The 17,340-nt window shown below is 44.1% G+C and overlaps 1 protein-coding gene across 1 annotated transcript in view; it reads right to left on the reverse strand.

Annotated features, from left to right (window-relative positions):
* Nucleotides 1-6,350: 6,350 nt before the first annotated feature.
* ZDHHC5 (zinc finger DHHC-type palmitoyltransferase 5) overlaps nt 6,351-17,340 on the reverse strand; it is a 54,536-nt gene continuing 43,546 nt past the window's right edge. Inside the window, exons 4-12 of the mRNA XM_066611368.1 lie at nt 16,593-16,750; nt 14,972-15,144; nt 14,699-14,801; nt 14,531-14,622; nt 13,595-13,727; nt 13,071-13,194; nt 11,989-12,101; nt 8,999-9,888; nt 6,351-8,091 (exon numbers count right to left, since the gene is read on the reverse strand). Of these exons, the coding sequence (XP_066467465.1) occupies nt 7,926-8,091; nt 8,999-9,888; nt 11,989-12,101; nt 13,071-13,194; nt 13,595-13,727; nt 14,531-14,622; nt 14,699-14,801; nt 14,972-15,144; nt 16,593-16,750 (1,952 nt within the window). The 3' untranslated portion in view covers nt 6,351-7,925. The remainder of the gene's footprint in view (nt 8,092-8,998; nt 9,889-11,988; nt 12,102-13,070; nt 13,195-13,594; nt 13,728-14,530; nt 14,623-14,698; nt 14,802-14,971; nt 15,145-16,592; nt 16,751-17,340) is intronic.

The following is a 17,340-nucleotide window of genomic DNA, read 5'->3' on the forward strand; positions in this document are numbered from 1 at the left end:
GGAAACGGGCAGAGAGAAGGATTTTCAGCAATACAACCAGCTGCTTGAAGTACAACCTTCTTTCTCAGAAATGTTTAAGGAAATGCTGACCACTGCCAATTAGTTATAAGGAGATACTTCAGTCAACCCTCGAAGTAAGGGATGGCCTTCCCACAATCACAGTATTGCATGTTTAGGAGCAGAACCCAATAAGATATCCTAAATCAGGTTCCCTGCCGAGTTGATAGTTCCAGAATGATTTCCAAGAGAGACATCTCTCTCATCCCCACACACACTGCTCTGCCACCATCCTCCACTCACTACCCCTTCTGGTGTGGAAGGAAACATGCTTCCCCCTCCCAACAGAGGCTTTGACTCTTTAACTGCTGCAAATTCAATTGAAATGCAATGGGTACAACATTCCTCATCATGTCACTGAGGCCAAGGAGCTGCACCTGCAAAAATTGTAGTTGTCATGCCATTAAGAGACACACATTCCGCCTACTATGAAAATGGGGGGGGGGGAGACTTTACTGTAGAAATAAATGTTTACACATAAGATGCTGTAGGTATAAAAGGATCCTGCAAGAAGGAAGGGACTGTTTTCAGCAGAGAGCATCTCTTCTAGCTCAAACTGTTTGTGAATTGGCTCCATTATGGTCAGAAAGCATGAGAAGACTCTGCCCAGAATAGACCCACTTGCCTTGTCCCCCAGCAGACAGGCTTCCAGAAGAACAGCAGCTACATAATGAAAAGCTGTGTCCAGGGTTTCCAAGATCACTGGAATTAGCACTCATTATAAAGCAGCTCAATAATTCCCACCCACAGGCTATTGGACTTAAGCCTTTCTACAATCCTGTTAGTCTGGATAGGGAACTCCCTTTTCTTGCAGATTGCCTGCTGTGGGATTATAGCCAGCTTTCATCAAAGAGCTTGTCAGATGCTTAGTTTCCATTACTGTACTACCAGAGTCTTACTCAGCTCTTCCAGGTAACAAACACATATTGGAAGATACAAGGTAGTTTGGGATCTTTCTCCTGGAGGCAAAACAGAAAAAATTAAGGCTCTGAACTGTAATTATGGCAATTAACACTCTTTGCTATCTTCAGCAGGGAAAGGATGCTAGAGGTTGCCACAAAGCCAAATATCAGTTCTAGGTAATTCACTAGGATCACATCAGGAATGAAAAACATGGTTCACTCTAAAAACTCACCCAGATGTAGTCCTATAATGACTGCATCCAGTTCTTTTCTAGACCCTACTCCCTCCTATTTCCAGAATATGAGAATGTAGATGTGTTAAAGAGAACACCACCCAGAGCACTGTGGATTATGAAATGGCTGCATCCATGTAACACTTTGCTCTTTCCTTCAATCGCTGCTGAGAATGCTTCCCCCTACCACCTTTTCTAAAGCATGTCAGAAATAGGTATGACACAAATGTTCATAAGGTACTCTGCATGGTCATGTACTAAAAGCAGCCATAACATCAATTTTTTAAATGGTGTATAAGTCAAATAGCGTCTATGTAGCTGCAATTGCATTTTCTTCCTATTACCCTTGCCTCTATTAAAATTTAGATTGTAGGTGCTTAATAGGTTCATGTGTATTGATAGCATTATATAAAAAATTGGGTGCACCCAAGAAAGAGTTGAGTAACTTTCCCTTTGAAATACATGTAAGCTAAGTATTTGCTTAATCAGGACCCAGGACCCTCAGAAAGGATCACTGCTGCTCCCATATAACACCTCTGTATTTACAACATACTATATGGTAGTGGTGACTTTTAGGATCCACCTAGCTAGGAGGCGGGTCTATAGAGGGCAGTTTGTCAAGGATGCCTGTAATGTTGGAGTCAACCCTGTGCATAATAACCTACCTCTGAAATCAAGGAGATTTTGAAGAGTTGGACTTTAGCTGAATTATACCCTCCCCGCAACCCTGTCCAGATAAACAGATCATTTGCCTGTAGTTCCAAGGCTGATTTAAAAATTACCAGGCCCAGATTGCATCAACCTGAGAGTTATTATTCAGTGTAATTGCCATTTTTCTAACAAAAATATACAACCTGTCCATAAAAAATGGCCTCTGTATAAAAGGATAAGAAAGTAGCCAATGTTAGCACCCATCTTTAAAAAGGGATCTAGAGGAAGCTACAGGCCCAAGTTGCTTACCTGTTCCAGGTACATTTGGGGAAAGCATTGTTAGAAATAAAATAAGGTATATAAAAAAAACAAGATTTGCTGAGGAAGAATCAGCTGTTGTTGGCAACCTTCAGTCCTGAAAGACTCTGAATGGTGGTTCTGGAACAGCGTCTAGTGTGGCTGAAAAGGCCGATTCGGGAGTGACAGTCCCTTCTACACCGGGAGCAAGTGCAGTCTGTCCCTGGTCTGTCTCCCTGGCTATGGGCCTTCCTTCTTTGCCTCTTAGCCTCAGACTGTTGGCCAAGTGTCTCTTCAAACTGGGAAAGGCCATGCTGCACAGCCTGCCTCCAAGCGGGCCGCTCAGAGGCCAGGGTTTCCCACTTGTTGAGGTCCACTTCTAAGGCCTTCAGATCCCTCTTGCAGATGTCCTTGTATTGCAGCTGTGGTCTACCTGTAGGGCGCTTTCTCCAATAAGAAGTCTTGCCTTACCACTAGATTGTCAAAAGGCATGTGGATTGGGGTGATCCAGTAGACATATGTACAGTATTTGGATTTCAACAAAGCGTTTGAGAAAAGTCTCTCAAGTAAACTGCCTACCCAATCCTAACCAACCCTCCTGTGCTGCAATGCAGCAACACCAAAAGGTGTGTTGGGACGAAAGTTATTCAACTTGTTTATGAATGGTTGAGTTACAAATGAGCAGTGAAGTGGCTAAAGTTGAATGATATATCTAATTCAGGATGGTGAAATCACGTGGACTCCACAGTGAGCAAAAAAGATCTCTACAAACTGCATCAATGAGTAACAAAATGGCAAATGAGGTTCAGGATAAGCAAGTTTAAAATACACACACAGACACACATGGACAAAAAAAATCCAATGACATTTACATTGATGGGCCCTGAACTGGATAGTTACAACGGATAGTTCAGTGAAAACCAGCTCAGTGTGTACCAGCTATGAAAAGCCAAATTTCCTGTTAGGAATTATTAGGAAAAGAACCGTAAATAAGCACACTAATTTCACAATGCCCTTATACAAATTATGGTGCTGCCGCATTTGGAATATGTACCATCTGACTGCTCAACTAAAAACTAAAATAAAAACAGACAGTTGAAAAGATGCAGATGCATTTTGACCAAAATGATCAAAAAGTTGTACCATTTCCCCTACAACAAAAGGAGCTCACATCTGGGACCTTTTAATCTGGAAAAGGGCAGTTAAGGGAGAACAGGATGGAAGTTTATAAAATCTTGCATAGTAAGGCAAAAGTGGGAAGAGAAATTCCTCTCATACTAGAAAACTCAGGGCCATCCAAGAAATTGACTATAGAGTGCACAGAGATAAAAGAATACCAATTCACACAATGTGATTTATGAAATATTACTGACAAGACATAGTGATGGCCAGTAGTTTCTATAGCTTAAAAGGGCGATTGGAGAAATTAGGGAGGACAAGTCTCTCAGTGTCTGCTGGTCATGAAGACATATGGAACCTCTGGTCTCAGAGGCAGTATGCATCTTGAACACCATTTACTTTCAGCAAGAGCAGGGGGAAGGCTGTTGCCTTCCTGTGCTAGATGTGGGCTTCCTGGAGGCAGCTGGTTGGCTGCTGTGAAAAACAGGATGCTGAACTAGGTGGGCCTTTCGTCTGATTCAGCAGGTCTCCTCTTAAGCCAAAAGTGGAAGTTGTATTTAAGATATTAGTTATGGAAACTTTAGGGTCACTAGACTTGCAGTTTTGTTTATAATCAATAAAAATCTAGCGCAAAAACAAAACCACTCTGTCCTACAGTATAAATTCTGATAAGTGAATCTCAATTATAGGGTTCCCTATTGTGTTGCTTTAGCTGCAGATATGCTTGATGTCTAATACATTGAACATTTGATTTAACAGACGAATGGGTGGAAAGGGCTGTCAATGTCAAAAGTTGTTAAATCCAAATACATTTATGACCATGCACATATGCCTCAGCAAACTAATTTTTAATGAAGCCTACTGTTTCTGAAGTCTGTTGAATTGATTTCAAAGTGCACAAAAAAAGAGCTTGTACATGTCAGCTCATAGTGTAATCTTTACCCTACCTTTATTTGGAGTGTTGTGTACAGTTATGTTTTATTTATTTTTCCAATCAATTGAAATTTAGGAAGTTCAAATCTAGGGGACTGGTATATTCATTTTAATCAATTGTGTATAATTGATTCAATTGGTGTTTAACATTTCCATGGTAGCCACTTTCAAGGCCCAGCCTCTAAAACAGTATAACTCTGAAGAGAGCAAGACCAAAAAGGTTGTTTGGAGATTAGATTGAAGAGCCACATTGTTGGCCCAAAGAGATGACAGTGCAGCCAGGCAGTGGCACATCAGAAAGACTACATCATAAAGGGTTGTCACATTTAGGCCAAAGGAGAGTACAGTAGCAAAAATGAACTGTTCATTAATAAATTCAAATTTTGAAAATAGAAAATTTCTAACCAGGAATGAATTCCTGAAATAGTCATGGAAGGAAATAATTTAGATAATTTTCAATATGCAATAGCCTTCATGTTTAAGTTATAATCATAGTAAAGGTTTTAAGGTCAACACATATTTCTCTCCTCTCTTTCTGGCATCAGAGCCAATACTCTTAAGTGATGTTAGGTTGGAAAGAATGTGTAATATTAATCTCACCCCATTCTAAAAGCAAGTTTTAAATTAATTCTAATGTTTAAGGCTATAAAGAATTCCCTTTCCCCTGATTTAGATTTACTGGGGATCTTAATAGCTCCATTACATCATCACCTCTGCCATGGCATACTGTCTCTCAAGTCCAAGGCTAATAAGAATGTAATATAAGGAAAACCCTGTGGGATCAGGCCCAGGTCCTATTTAGTCCATTATCCTGTTTTCCACAGTGGCCCACCAGTTGTCCCCAAGAGCTCCATAGGCAGGAGTTAGGGGCATAACTCTTGTTATTGCAACTGGGGTTCAGAGGCATATGGCCACTGACCTTAGAAGCAGCATAGAGTCATCATAATTAGCAGCCATTGAGAGAAGTGTCCTCAGTCCATCAAGAATTTGGGTAGAGCATATTTGCTTTAGCAGAAATAAGCTGTATGATCTTCAGCTTTCTCTCTTTGTGTGGTTACAAATGTGCAAATTCAAGAATATTTGTCCCCACCACCCACTATTTCTTTTGCAGCAGAACCAACCAAGCAAGGCTAAACCTTCCATGAATACCCCTGATCTAGCTCTGGTCTGCAACACCTTCAGAATTATAATTGCAAGAGCCAATACTTTTCAAGCATTTTCAGCTCCTGATGACCCAAACCACTCTCTTTAATATTCAGATTGAATTCCAGCATCAGGGGATTTCAGCATCTAAAAACAAATAATGTGGGCACAATGCAAGTTTTCTTCCCCAGCCCACCTGTATTAGGTGCACATTAGAGCACCTGTACGGTTAAAGAACCTCTAACAGATTCAGAACTAGCAGTTTTTCAAAAGTGTTTTGCAGTTTCTATTCTGATCCTCAATTGTGGTTCACCAATTTCAGTCACAACTTTCCCCTACATATAATTTGGGAATGACTCCACATCAGGGCATCAGCACTTCCAGCTAGAGTAAGACGCTGTGGGTGGAATTGTGCACAGTAAAGTTCTCTTTTGCAAGTCAGGGAAGCATCTTGCTTAGTCTGATCATTTGTCATTTTTTGGTGTTGGGAAGGAATTCTTACTAATTAGGGACTTTGCAGAGATTTTGCCCTTCCCTGTGGTGGGAGGCTTGACTTTGGTACATGAATCCACTGGGGCATATTTACGCTTTGCTTCTGGTACAGTGTTGTTTCAGTTGGAATGCACAATATAGGAGAATGGTGGCTGGGTGGTATTTGTCTTCTGACAAAGTTTGTATTAGCAGACCACTATAACTATATCCAAAAATGTCCATTCCAGGCACAACTGCTTTCTCAGTTCATCACATGCTACTTGCACCAGAGTTTATGAAGGAATCCTATTCCAGATGACTACTGGATGACCATCCCTGGTAGTGAGACATGGAATGCAGATGAAGGAATGAACGCATACCGTTTGGGAAAATCCTTTGCATTTGGCTTTAGGCATCAGCAGTTTCAACTACACAAGTCAGAAGTTAGTCTCACAGGAGCGTGTTAAGCAGCTCGCAAGTGATACTGAAGGACAATCAAGACTTTTCCCCTCCCCAAGGTAATAAAACAAGAACTGCACAAGCATGGAGGGAGTGGCTCATTATATTTTTTATTCCTCATTTTAAAATGGCTAGTCATAATAAAAATAAATTGTGGTTCTGTGGAGACCACAGTAAAGATATTGCCATAGAGAAAGAGTCAGTAGTGCCTGGAGATTGTTGGATTCCTGGGTTGCTCCAATTTTTACTGTCATGGGCTTTTATAGGCGGAGATTTTTTTGGCATATGAAAAAATATTGCTTTTTGGTTTTCTGTTTTTTCCTCTTCTTTCTCTTGCTCAATTTGGGAATAAGAACTGTGATACCACAAGAAATCAATATAGAGCAATTCATAAAAGCAATGTAAAAAAGCAAGGAAAGCCAGCTGCAGGAAGGGTTTCCTAAATACAAGTAATATCTTCACATAAGGGACCCAGCCCCAATGCCACTGCCACCCTCCTCCCTCTGTTCAACACCCCATACACCTTTCCATGCCCTAACCATTTACTATGAGTGCTGTGCATTCCGATCTGCTTGGCTTTGCAGGGAACAGCTTTTCACGACAAGTCATTTTCTTGAGAAATCAAAGCCTGTCTGGAAGCTAGAAACAGGGAAGGAAAAGCCTCCCCTAGTTTTCCTAAACCCTCCAGGTCCCCCAGGAAGGAAGGATCTACTCATGGGGAAAGTCTTCCAGAAGGATACAGCCCAAGAATGAGATGTTTTGTCATTTCCCTCCATATCCTAGAATGGATGAAGCAAGGCTAGGTACAAGCCAGACTTGTGCTTGATTAGTAGAGGGAGGGCTGGCCACAGGCACTGGAATGACCAGCTCAGTGGTACCAATGAGGTCAAATGTCACACTGCAACCCTCCCTATCCTGGGATGGTGATTTTTACAGGAGCTTCATCTCCACTGGGCTGCCTGACCCATTCCAAGGCAACCAAGAACCTGATCCAATACAGTCCTCCAGACTCCCCTGAACACAGGAGTTTCCTCAGGCCCCATTAATGTTTTCTGCATGGGCCTGCCTCCCTTCCTCAATATGGGTAGATATATAATTTCTTTTTATATTTATATTTATATATATATATAGAGAGATATTTATATATACACACACCCAATAACTCAGAAGAGGAAAAAAATAGAATCCGTAACAATAATAAAAAAAATTTAAAAATGATCCACTCCTACCGCACTAGGCGAGCGATTGCACAGGTCCACAATTAACTGTCCCGTTGGTAGTGGGGCAGGCTGCAACCTGCACCTTTCTCCACAAGGGGTTCTGGTAGCAAGTCCCTCCCCTCCCCTTCTCTCTCGGCAGTGTGTGCTACAAATTGCAGTCTTTCGGTTGATTGAGAGGAAGAGTGCAGGCTGTGGAGGTGAATGAGGCTGGGATCCTGCTGTAGTGTTTAGGGACTCTCCCAATCCCAGATAGTTTCATTTAAAAGGTAACTGTCCCCCTTTGCTCTCCCCCACCCCCAAAAAACTGGATTTGTAAAAAACAGTCCATGCACGTGATGGGGCACACCATGTGCTGAGCATGTCCCCTTCTGCTGCTCACCAAGGGGGCAGGGCATTATGAAATCAGCCAGGGAAGAGTTGATAGTGGAGAGATCACCTCCTCATACAGAAATCTCGTATGTAGTCCCACCCACTCCAGAGACCTTCTTGACTCCTCCACGAGTGGGGCTGCTGAGAGGTGGCTGGCCAGGGGTGGGTGAGGTCGAGCCCAGGTTCTTGGGCTGTCCATTGGACTTGCTGTAGGAGGGTCTCATCTGCACCTCGTCTCTGGGAAAAGGAAGGATACAAGGGCGTCAGGAAGTGACCACTCATTCAATGGCAATGGAAATGGAGAATGTCTCACACTCAGATAGGGTAAGGAAAGGAAAACTTGGGATACATTTTATACTGCCTTAGGTTGTGAAAGCAAAAGCAATAGTGGATTGCCCACAGAATAGTGGCAGCACACTAGAAACTACAATACTAGCAAGGTGGAGCCAGAAAGCATCAACAAACTTTCACCTGTCAAGAAGAGGATGGGATCCTACACACCCTGCACTATCGATACCACATATACCCAACACCACAATCTCTGGAAGAACTAAAAGGAAGGCAGTGACCTGCATATGTGGAAAATACCACAGGAAGCTGACAGGAAGGCTAAAACTTCTGCCATCTTCAGAAGGACAAATTCTCATACTGCTCCCCCTCCAAGATGCACCACAATCTATCACATTCACACAGAGACAGCAAACAAGAAGAGGGACACACACAGAGGGAAGGTGAAGGAGAGGGCCAAAATAGAAATAAGGTAAAAGGCAGGAGAGTATCACACACACAAGGCACAAGGCTCTTCTATGGAAGCCAATGACCATCTCATACACCCAAAAAAAGTGAGGAAGGAGGACATTCAGACCTACATCTCACAAAAATAAATGATATATAAAGGGACATGCATTGCATTCTATGGTGAAGGGCGAAGCAGATGGGTTGGTTCACACATGGAGGAAGGGAGGGAAGAAGGGGCAGACGAGAGCAGGCACTATGTGTAGATCACTACCAGCCAGTCCCTTCAGATGCTGTTGAACCAAAATGCTCAAGGTGTCCTTGGTCAGAACAGTGATAGGGCAGTGGGCTCATCCTCCGCCAAGTCAAGGTACACTTAAAGCACAAGGCAGGTGTCACTTGTACTTACTTTGGTGCCAGTAAAGGCTGCAAGGCCACCTCCTCAGTCTCTGGGACGATGGCCTGAGGTGAATGTTTTTGGCTGCTGTAAGACACAGATTTGCCCAAATGGGGGGCTACAGGCTGGTCTGGTGAGCCCAGTGAGCGCACTCTGAGTGCATGTGGTGGTTCTGGTTTGCCAAAGCGAGGTGGCACTGGGCGTGTGAGGGGGTTCTTGCCCAGGGGGGAGCGCTTTGAATCGTCCGAGGAGGAGCTGGTACGTGGGGCATTGCTGGAGCCTGGTGTGGACTGGATGCCCGAGTCCCCCAGCCCTGTATCCTCTTCCTTGGCCAGGGGCGGTGGTGTGGGTGACTGTTGCAGCAGCTTCTCCCGTTCCTGCATGGAAGCCACAATATGGCGCGACAGATTGTCATAGCGAACAGGTGAAGTATCACGAGGTGGCTGGTGCTTGGGTGAGCCAGAGCTTGGGAAACGACTGTGCAGGTCAGCCTCCCGCTGCTGGGCAATACGGGCTGAAAGGAAAGGAGATGTGTAGCCCATGGGGGGGTCTGGCTCTGGGCCCGCTTGCACTGACTCAAAGTCAGGACTATCAGAAGGTGTGAGAAGACTGTCATACGACAAGCTTCCATTACGCGTTTGGTTCACCAAGCTCTTGTAAGATGTGGATGTGGTCCCCTCAGAGCGAATTGACTGAAGATGTCCCAATTCAAAGCCTGTTCCTTGGGCAGACTTGAGGCTGGAGGAGCGGGAACCGCTGGATAGTGGATCAAAATGGAAACTCTTGCCAAAAGTGGGAGACCGAAAGCTCTCTGGTTCCAGACTTGGCTCTGAGCGGTAGCTGGGGTTTCGGCTGCTCTCAGCAATGGAGGTAGGCTCCTTCAGGCTGTCTCCTCGGCTTAGCTGTAGTGGAGAGACAGATAACAATTGCCATTTGCAAGCTTCCTGTGCTGTGAATATTAAAAATATGGAGTCCCTTGCAGAGTCTACTTCCTCAAAGCACTCTATGGGCAAAGACTTCAGCTTACTGTACACAAAAAACCTCCTAGATTTGGCTATGCAGAAAATCATATTCTGCAGATGCACTGTAAACAATTATGCAAGTTACACAAGTCAGTTATTTGAGAGCCAGTGTAATGTAGCAGAGAAAGAGAGAGAGAGATCAATCACTGGTGTCTGGGAGACCTGGATTTAAACCTCTACTCAACTGTGAAGCTCATTGGGACCTTGACTCAGTAATTCTCTCAACATCACAGGGCTGCTGCAAAGAAAAAAACAGAATAACCCCATACACTCAGAGACTGGAGATGACAGAGGTAGGATAGAAAAGTAAAACAAAATGTTAGTCTTATCCAATACATTATCATTTCATTTAACATATCCATATAAATCATAGCTGAAGCAGTAGCTGCCTACTAGATAGGTAGACACACACACAGATGCCTAACACCTGAGGATACCACTACATGCATTTGAAGAAGTGTGCTTTAGTTCAGGGGTGCCCAAACCCTGGCTCGGGAGCCACTTGCAGCCCTCAAGGACTCCCAACCCGGCCTGCAGGGAGCACCCAGTCTCCAAGGAGCCTCTGGCCCTCCAGATACTTGCTGCAGCCCACGCTGGCGAAATGCAATTGCTCTCAGCTTGAGAGTGACTGTTCAACCTCTTTCATGAGTTGCAGGTCAAGGGCTCCTTCCACTGCTTGCTGATTCATGTGTGTGATGCAACAGTGGCAGTAAAGGAAAGGTTGGCCTTGCTTTGTGCAAGGCGTTTTATAGGCCTTGAGCTATTGCAAGGCCTTCATTCATTCATGTAAGTTCCATCTCTAATATATTCCTTTATGTAAATTTATTCAAATTTGAAATGTAAATTAACTTTTTTCCCCAGCCCCCAACACACTGACAGAGAGACGATGTGGCCCTCCTGCCAAAAAGTTTGGACACCCCTGCTCCAGTCCATGACAACTTACTGCACAGTGAGATTCAAAGAAAACATTTAAGGTACCATACGGATATTTTTGCTTTAACAGACTACACAACTTCCCTCTGGTAGTTGCTTATTAGATGTGCACTGTGTCCAGCAGCTTAGACTCTACTGCAAAACCGTGCAATAGAGGAGAAGGAAGGTGATGACATTCACACAATAGTAGAAGGCATTAAGGATTAGGGAAATTGAGACTAGAGTCCACAGGGAGAGACACAGAGTTGTGAAGAGTGGATTAGTCACTCTGGCCCCAAAGAAAGAGTCCTATTTGAGGACCAGAGTTTTAAAGCAGATCCCTTTTGAAGTTTCTCAGAAATTATGAGAGCCCCTTGATGAAAGAAATAGTAGAGGCTTGGATTCCCACCATATTCACAACTTGCTGAAGACCAAGTTGTGTATCTGTGCCATGGCAGCATCTATACAATAAACCAGGGGTGTCCAAAGCTTTTGGCAGGAGGGCCACATCATCTCTCTGACTCTGTGTCAGGGGCCGGGGAAAAAAGAATTAATTAACATTTAAAATTTGAATAAATGTACATAAGTTTACATAAATGAATATATTAAAGATGAATTTGTATGAATGAATGAAGGTCTTGCAATAGCTCAAGGCCTATAAAAGGCCTTGCACAAAGCAAGGCTGACCTTTCCTTTGCTGCCTCTACTGCATCACAGACGTGAAACAGCAAGCAGTGGAGGGAGCCCTCATCCCACGTTAGAGGTTAAACAGTCGCCCTCACGCTGACAGCAGTTGTGTCAGGCCACTGCGGGCTCCAACAAATCTCCGGAGGCCCAGAGGCTCCTTGGAGACTGGGGGCTCCCTGAGGGCCGCACTGAGAAGCCTTGAGGGCCGCAAGTGGCCCCAGGGCCGGGGTTTGGGCACCTCTGCAATAAACCAAAGTTCTTACAGTAATAAAGCATATTATTCATTAAGATCCTGAACAACTGTACACCATCTCAGCTCCCCTTTCACTCCTCACTTTGTATAATCACCTGCAATTTGCCCTCATCAACCCTTCATTATACCTTGGCGCTGGTGGAGTGAGGCATTGCAGCTGAAGTGCTGCTGCTGCTATAGCCAGGTCGATACTTGTACATGGTTGGAGTTGGAGGGCTGTCTCTGCCTAGCAAACCGCTATCTGCAGGAAGGAGGAAAAATACATACATTCACAAACCAAACAATGTTATATACAGTCATGTACAACTTTGGTCTGATGGTTTCCAGGAATTCCTCTTTGAAACAAGTTTCACATATAGAGAACGACTGATCTGTGAAAACCAGGTAAAAGCCTCAGGCAACAGCAAACACCATGCAGGTCAAGGAATCAATCAGGAGGCAAGGGGAATATTATAGGAGTGGAAATGAAATGGAGCAAGAGGAATGTTTCCCAACAATGGAATCACACAAATAGCTTCCAGCCTGTGCATGCAAGCCTTGCCAGCCCTAGTCTTAGGGGCTCTCAATGATAAGGCCCACTGGATGGAAAGTGGCAGTACTGAAAAGTGAACGCTAACGTGGTAACTGGAAAAAGCGCCCAACATCTCCACATTTTTTCCAAGTGCTGCTTCCACTGGGAACAATGCAACAAGAGCAAAAGGACCAAGCATCACCCCTGTACACACAGAAAACTGCAATAGCCTTCAGATGTTCTGTACCAGCAGAACAAAGCAGAGACCTGCCTCCCCAGTAAGCCCCCCCATACATAAGATGGAAACAATATAATCATTTCAGTTCCTAACTCCTAGAAGCTCTCAACGATTCCAGAGAAGAGTCAAAGTTGAGGAAATAAAATTCACCTAACTTTTAAAGTTCACAACTGAGCCACCCATGCGCAACCTGGCTGCCCTTGAGCTCTTCTAAGAATAAAATAGGAAGCTATACGTTGAACACAAGAAATTCTGTCTCCATACCATGCCAACAGTGGTACAGTGCTGGCTTGTTACCTAAAATTAGTTCAGCTGCCACTGGATTTTTGTGAACCAGGCAAGACTCAAACCTGGCCAGAACTCTTAGCTGGTACTAGTCATGGACCACTCCCTTGATGGAAGATCACTGTACAAGCGCACTGCTGACTGTGTCCTTTGCCTCCCTGGCATACTCTTCTTACCCTCATTGGTGGCCAGGGTTAAATGCGTCCTCAGGCCTGTGTAGCGGCTGAGGTCTGGCTTGGGTGGGGGTGGTGGCTCAGCATCAGCAGACTGGCTCTCCGTCACTTCAAGGCTTCCTTTGGACTGCAGAGACAAAGTGTAGAGCAGCAATCAGAAGGATGAGCCAGGACCCAAAGTCCTGCACACTGTCCCCAGTTGGACAAAGGTGAAAGTGTGATCAGAAGGATCTTCAGCCACCTAGCATTTCTACAAGTGCTGTTGTAGACTATGCATGTCAGTTGCTGGACGAGAGAGGAAGGGCAACTCAGAATTATCTAGGATACAAAAGGAGCAACTCCCATGCAGTAACGACCACATGGGAGAAGAACAGATCTTTACTAGCTGGGAGAAACTGAATACAAAGAGGGATAACATGGAGGAAGGATGTTTGAGAGGCTCACTTGGTTTCTACTCACATATGCAGCAACACCATCAAGGTTTTGAGAAGGTTACTGCTTGGGCAGCACCTCCAAGGCCTCCTCACCTTTGTTCTCTTCAGCTCAGCCTGGATACCATTGTCCATTATCTTTACAGCAATCTGCCCATCAGATAATTCTGGCCGCAGGAATGGTGGTCTCACTAATATAGTCTGCTCTGCCTTTGGCCGCCCAAGATATCTAGAGAAGTATGGGAAGAACAAAAGATAGAGACTCCTAGATTATAAGTCAACAAGTATTAGAAATTGCCTCATGCAAACATACTTGCCCCAAGGAAAAAAGTCTGAAGCCAGCATAGTGTGTGGGGCATACACTTCTTTGCACCCAAAGAACTGCAAAGGCAATATTGCTACAAAGAGAAGAAGTCCACCTTCTAGTGGCTCATTCTTCAAGATCTGTTGCCCCCATGACATCTACTCAGCAAAATGAAATTCTGTAAGATCAATGACAAGTGTTATCCATTGCAAATGCTCTTGTTCCTCTCCACAGAATGCACCAAGAACCATCTTTCCCCTATCTCCATTACAAGATTTTGGCAATATGGCTTAATGTAATGGTGATAAGGACAGCCATTCAACTTATCTTCCCCTGAAGTTAGGAGTCTATGCACTGTCCAAATGACTGTTGAGATTCCAGGGAGACATCAGTATAAACAGAATGATCCATAACTAGAGCTGTGCTTTTGGGGCTTTTTTGTTTGTTTTTTGTTTTTATTTCAAAGACTTTGTTTTTTTGACAAAAATGAGAAGTGCAGAAAGTGGTGTTATGAGAGTAAGTGTGAGAACATCTACAGTTGCTCTGTCAGAAAACACTCCAGGACACTGTTTACCTATCAGCAACTGGTTCTCCAATTCCAATACCTATTTCAAGGCAGAGCACTGGAAATCTCCCATGGGCTTTCCTTCACTAGCATTTGTGACAGGCTACTTCCTGTCTGAGGAGGGATAGAGCTGCTACAGTTTTCTTGGGTGGGAACCACTTACCTGGGGGCTGGGGAGCTGCAGAGAACACGACTGACATTCTTACAGCAACCATTGGTGAATGGGTTTACTCCACCGCGGAATTTGCCTGTAACCTACCAGAACAGAGGAATGGTCAGTGGAATTGAGGTACATTGAAGTAAAATTGGAAACCAACTGTGAAATACATACCTGTTCATTTGTAGTGCGACCCCTGGCTACCAGTACTACATGGAATCCTGTAAGGCCAGCTACAGGAATGAAAAACAAGCCAGCCACGCACATCACAGCCATACTGTCAATATAGTCAAGGTAACAATACAAAACAATCAAAACTCTTAAGGTTCCTCTCCCAATCTGCCTATTAATTAGTCCTATCTTTGACAGGAAACATCCATTCCCAGTCAAAGTTCCCATTTTTACTAAGGAACTCTTTGTACCCTGAACAAAATAAAAGGAGGATACGTGACAGCCATGCGGATCCCAGAAAGCTCTTCCACTTGATACAGAACATACAGCAAGCCAAATCCAAATACACCCATGATATGTGCTGTAAGTGAGAGCAGGAACAGGAAGAAATAGCGGTAGTTGCGGCGCCCAATGCAGTTATTTACCCAGGGACAGTGATGGTCAAACTCCTGTCAGGAAGTAAACAAAGAACAGAATTTGAGACTTTCACTTTTAAGGAAATCACACCAGTCATAAGTATTCCAAAAGTTACAGAACCACTCCAAACTGTAGCACATATCCTACTCTCACCCTTCATTCCAGCAATATTTGACAGAGAAACTGACTCCCAACTGACTCTGGCAACAAAAGGTATGGTATACTTACTGAGTTCCTTGGAGAAACGTGGACATTAATGATCAAGGTTATTAATAATCAAGGTCAACACCAAGTGCTGGGTAGTCTCTGGTGCCAAGTCTGGTACTAAGCCCTGTATCGCTTGCTGGGGAAAGTTCCTGGAGTCACATTACCTCCTCCCCAGCAGCTGGGTAACAAAGGGGATAGAGTGGGTGCTCTTCCCTCTGAAGCACTGAAAGAGGGGTAATCCTCCATTCTTATTTTTCTTGCACTGCACTCCCTCAGAGACAAACAAGAGAGTTACCTGCTCCCAGGAGAATCACTGCAGTCATCTCCTCTCACTCTTCCTAGCTGCAAAGGAGCTTTCTAGAGTCATCACAAAGGATCAGAGGAAGCTGATTTGCATGTGAGAAAGATGGGTGGAGGAAGCAACACGTAGGTGAATGCATCACAGTGCCACTGCTCCACATAAAAGATGGGTGCTAGAGGCCCACAGGGGTCAGCCAGATGGACACTTGGCTAGAGCCCAAAACAGATGATCTGATGTCCCTTATGATGGTGAACATAACATAAGAACAGCCCCACTGGATCAGGCCATAGGCCCATCTAGTCCAGCTTCCTGTATCTCACAGCAGCCCACCAAATGCCCCAGGGAGCACACCAGATAACAAGAGACCTCATCCTGGTGCCCTCCCTTGCATCTGGCATTCTGACATAGCCCGTTTCTAAAATCAGGAGGTTGCGCATACACATCATGGCTTGTACCCCATAATGGATTTTTCCTCCAGAAACTTGTCCAATTCCCTTTTAAAGGCATCTAGGCTAGACGCCAGCACCACATCCTGTGGCAAGGAGTTCCACAGACCGACCACACGCTGAGTAAAGATGGTGATAAATGCTTATTATTTTATTATTGCTAATAAGAATATGTTTCACTTTTCAACAAAACATATATATTCCTGGTTTAGCATAAATTTCAACATTTGAAATAGGTATCTTAAAACTGACTTCTCTGTGGGCTTGTCTTCTACCCCACTATTGTGACTGGTTCTATCCTCCAACCCACCATTTTGTGTCTACCAGCTGTTGGGCACCATGACTTTGGGGTTGAAAAAATAGATGACTCAAGCCTGAAACCTGTTTAGTTCCATAATACTCAAAGTTATATCCTGAAGTTGGCCACCCACCACAAACCAGATCTCATAAAGCACAGAATACATAAATCCTTCAGGTTGTTGTAGAATACGGTCTCTTTGGCATAGCCTTCTCCCCATTTTCTCACCTCCACACAGTTGTCACAGACACTGCAATGGGAGCAGCGTGGGGGTCGATAGAAGCGACACGTTGCGCACCATTTCATGCGCACCTGGATACCCTTTATCTCCACAGTCTTGTATAGTGGAGCTCGGAAATCATCTTCTTTGTCCTCATCTTCTTCAGCTGAAAAAGTTGTCAAATCCAATTAACTTCAACAAATGGCCACAAAGCACTCTCAATCCCTGTATAAATTGTCAACACTTATCAGCTTGCCACTGGTGGGTACAATTTTTTTATGCTATGGGATACTACGCCTATATCTTGAATTTGGACAGGTATTTCACTAAATATTTAGAAGACCTAAAATAATGAGACCCTGCACCCTAAATATTTGAGACTCGAGATAACAGGAACACCACTACCCCCACACTGAAAGGTCCCACAGTTCTAGTGGGCACACTTCCACAGTACAATCTGAACATGATATCTCAAATACACCACTTCTCACCTCCCGGGGAGGGTGATCATCACTGAAGACAACAAATGTTGACTGAATAATAAAGTCAGACAAAACTTGTGGGATCCCACCAGTCAAAGATAACAGTTTCCACAAATCCATTCTATCAGAGTCAAAGCAGATGTGCCAGCAAACAAGTACTGGAGAGGCATGCTTCCAACCATAATTGTGTGAGTGTGTTGGTGGTTGTTTCTTTTTTAGTGTACTACAAGCAAAAAGTTACCCAGAGTGATGACCCTGGTTCAGATAGGAAGCA

This window comes from Tiliqua scincoides, chromosome 1, assembly GCF_035046505.1.
Source record: "Tiliqua scincoides isolate rTilSci1 chromosome 1, rTilSci1.hap2, whole genome shotgun sequence".
In the NCBI taxonomy this organism is placed as follows: domain Eukaryota; kingdom Metazoa; phylum Chordata; class Lepidosauria; order Squamata; family Scincidae; genus Tiliqua; species Tiliqua scincoides.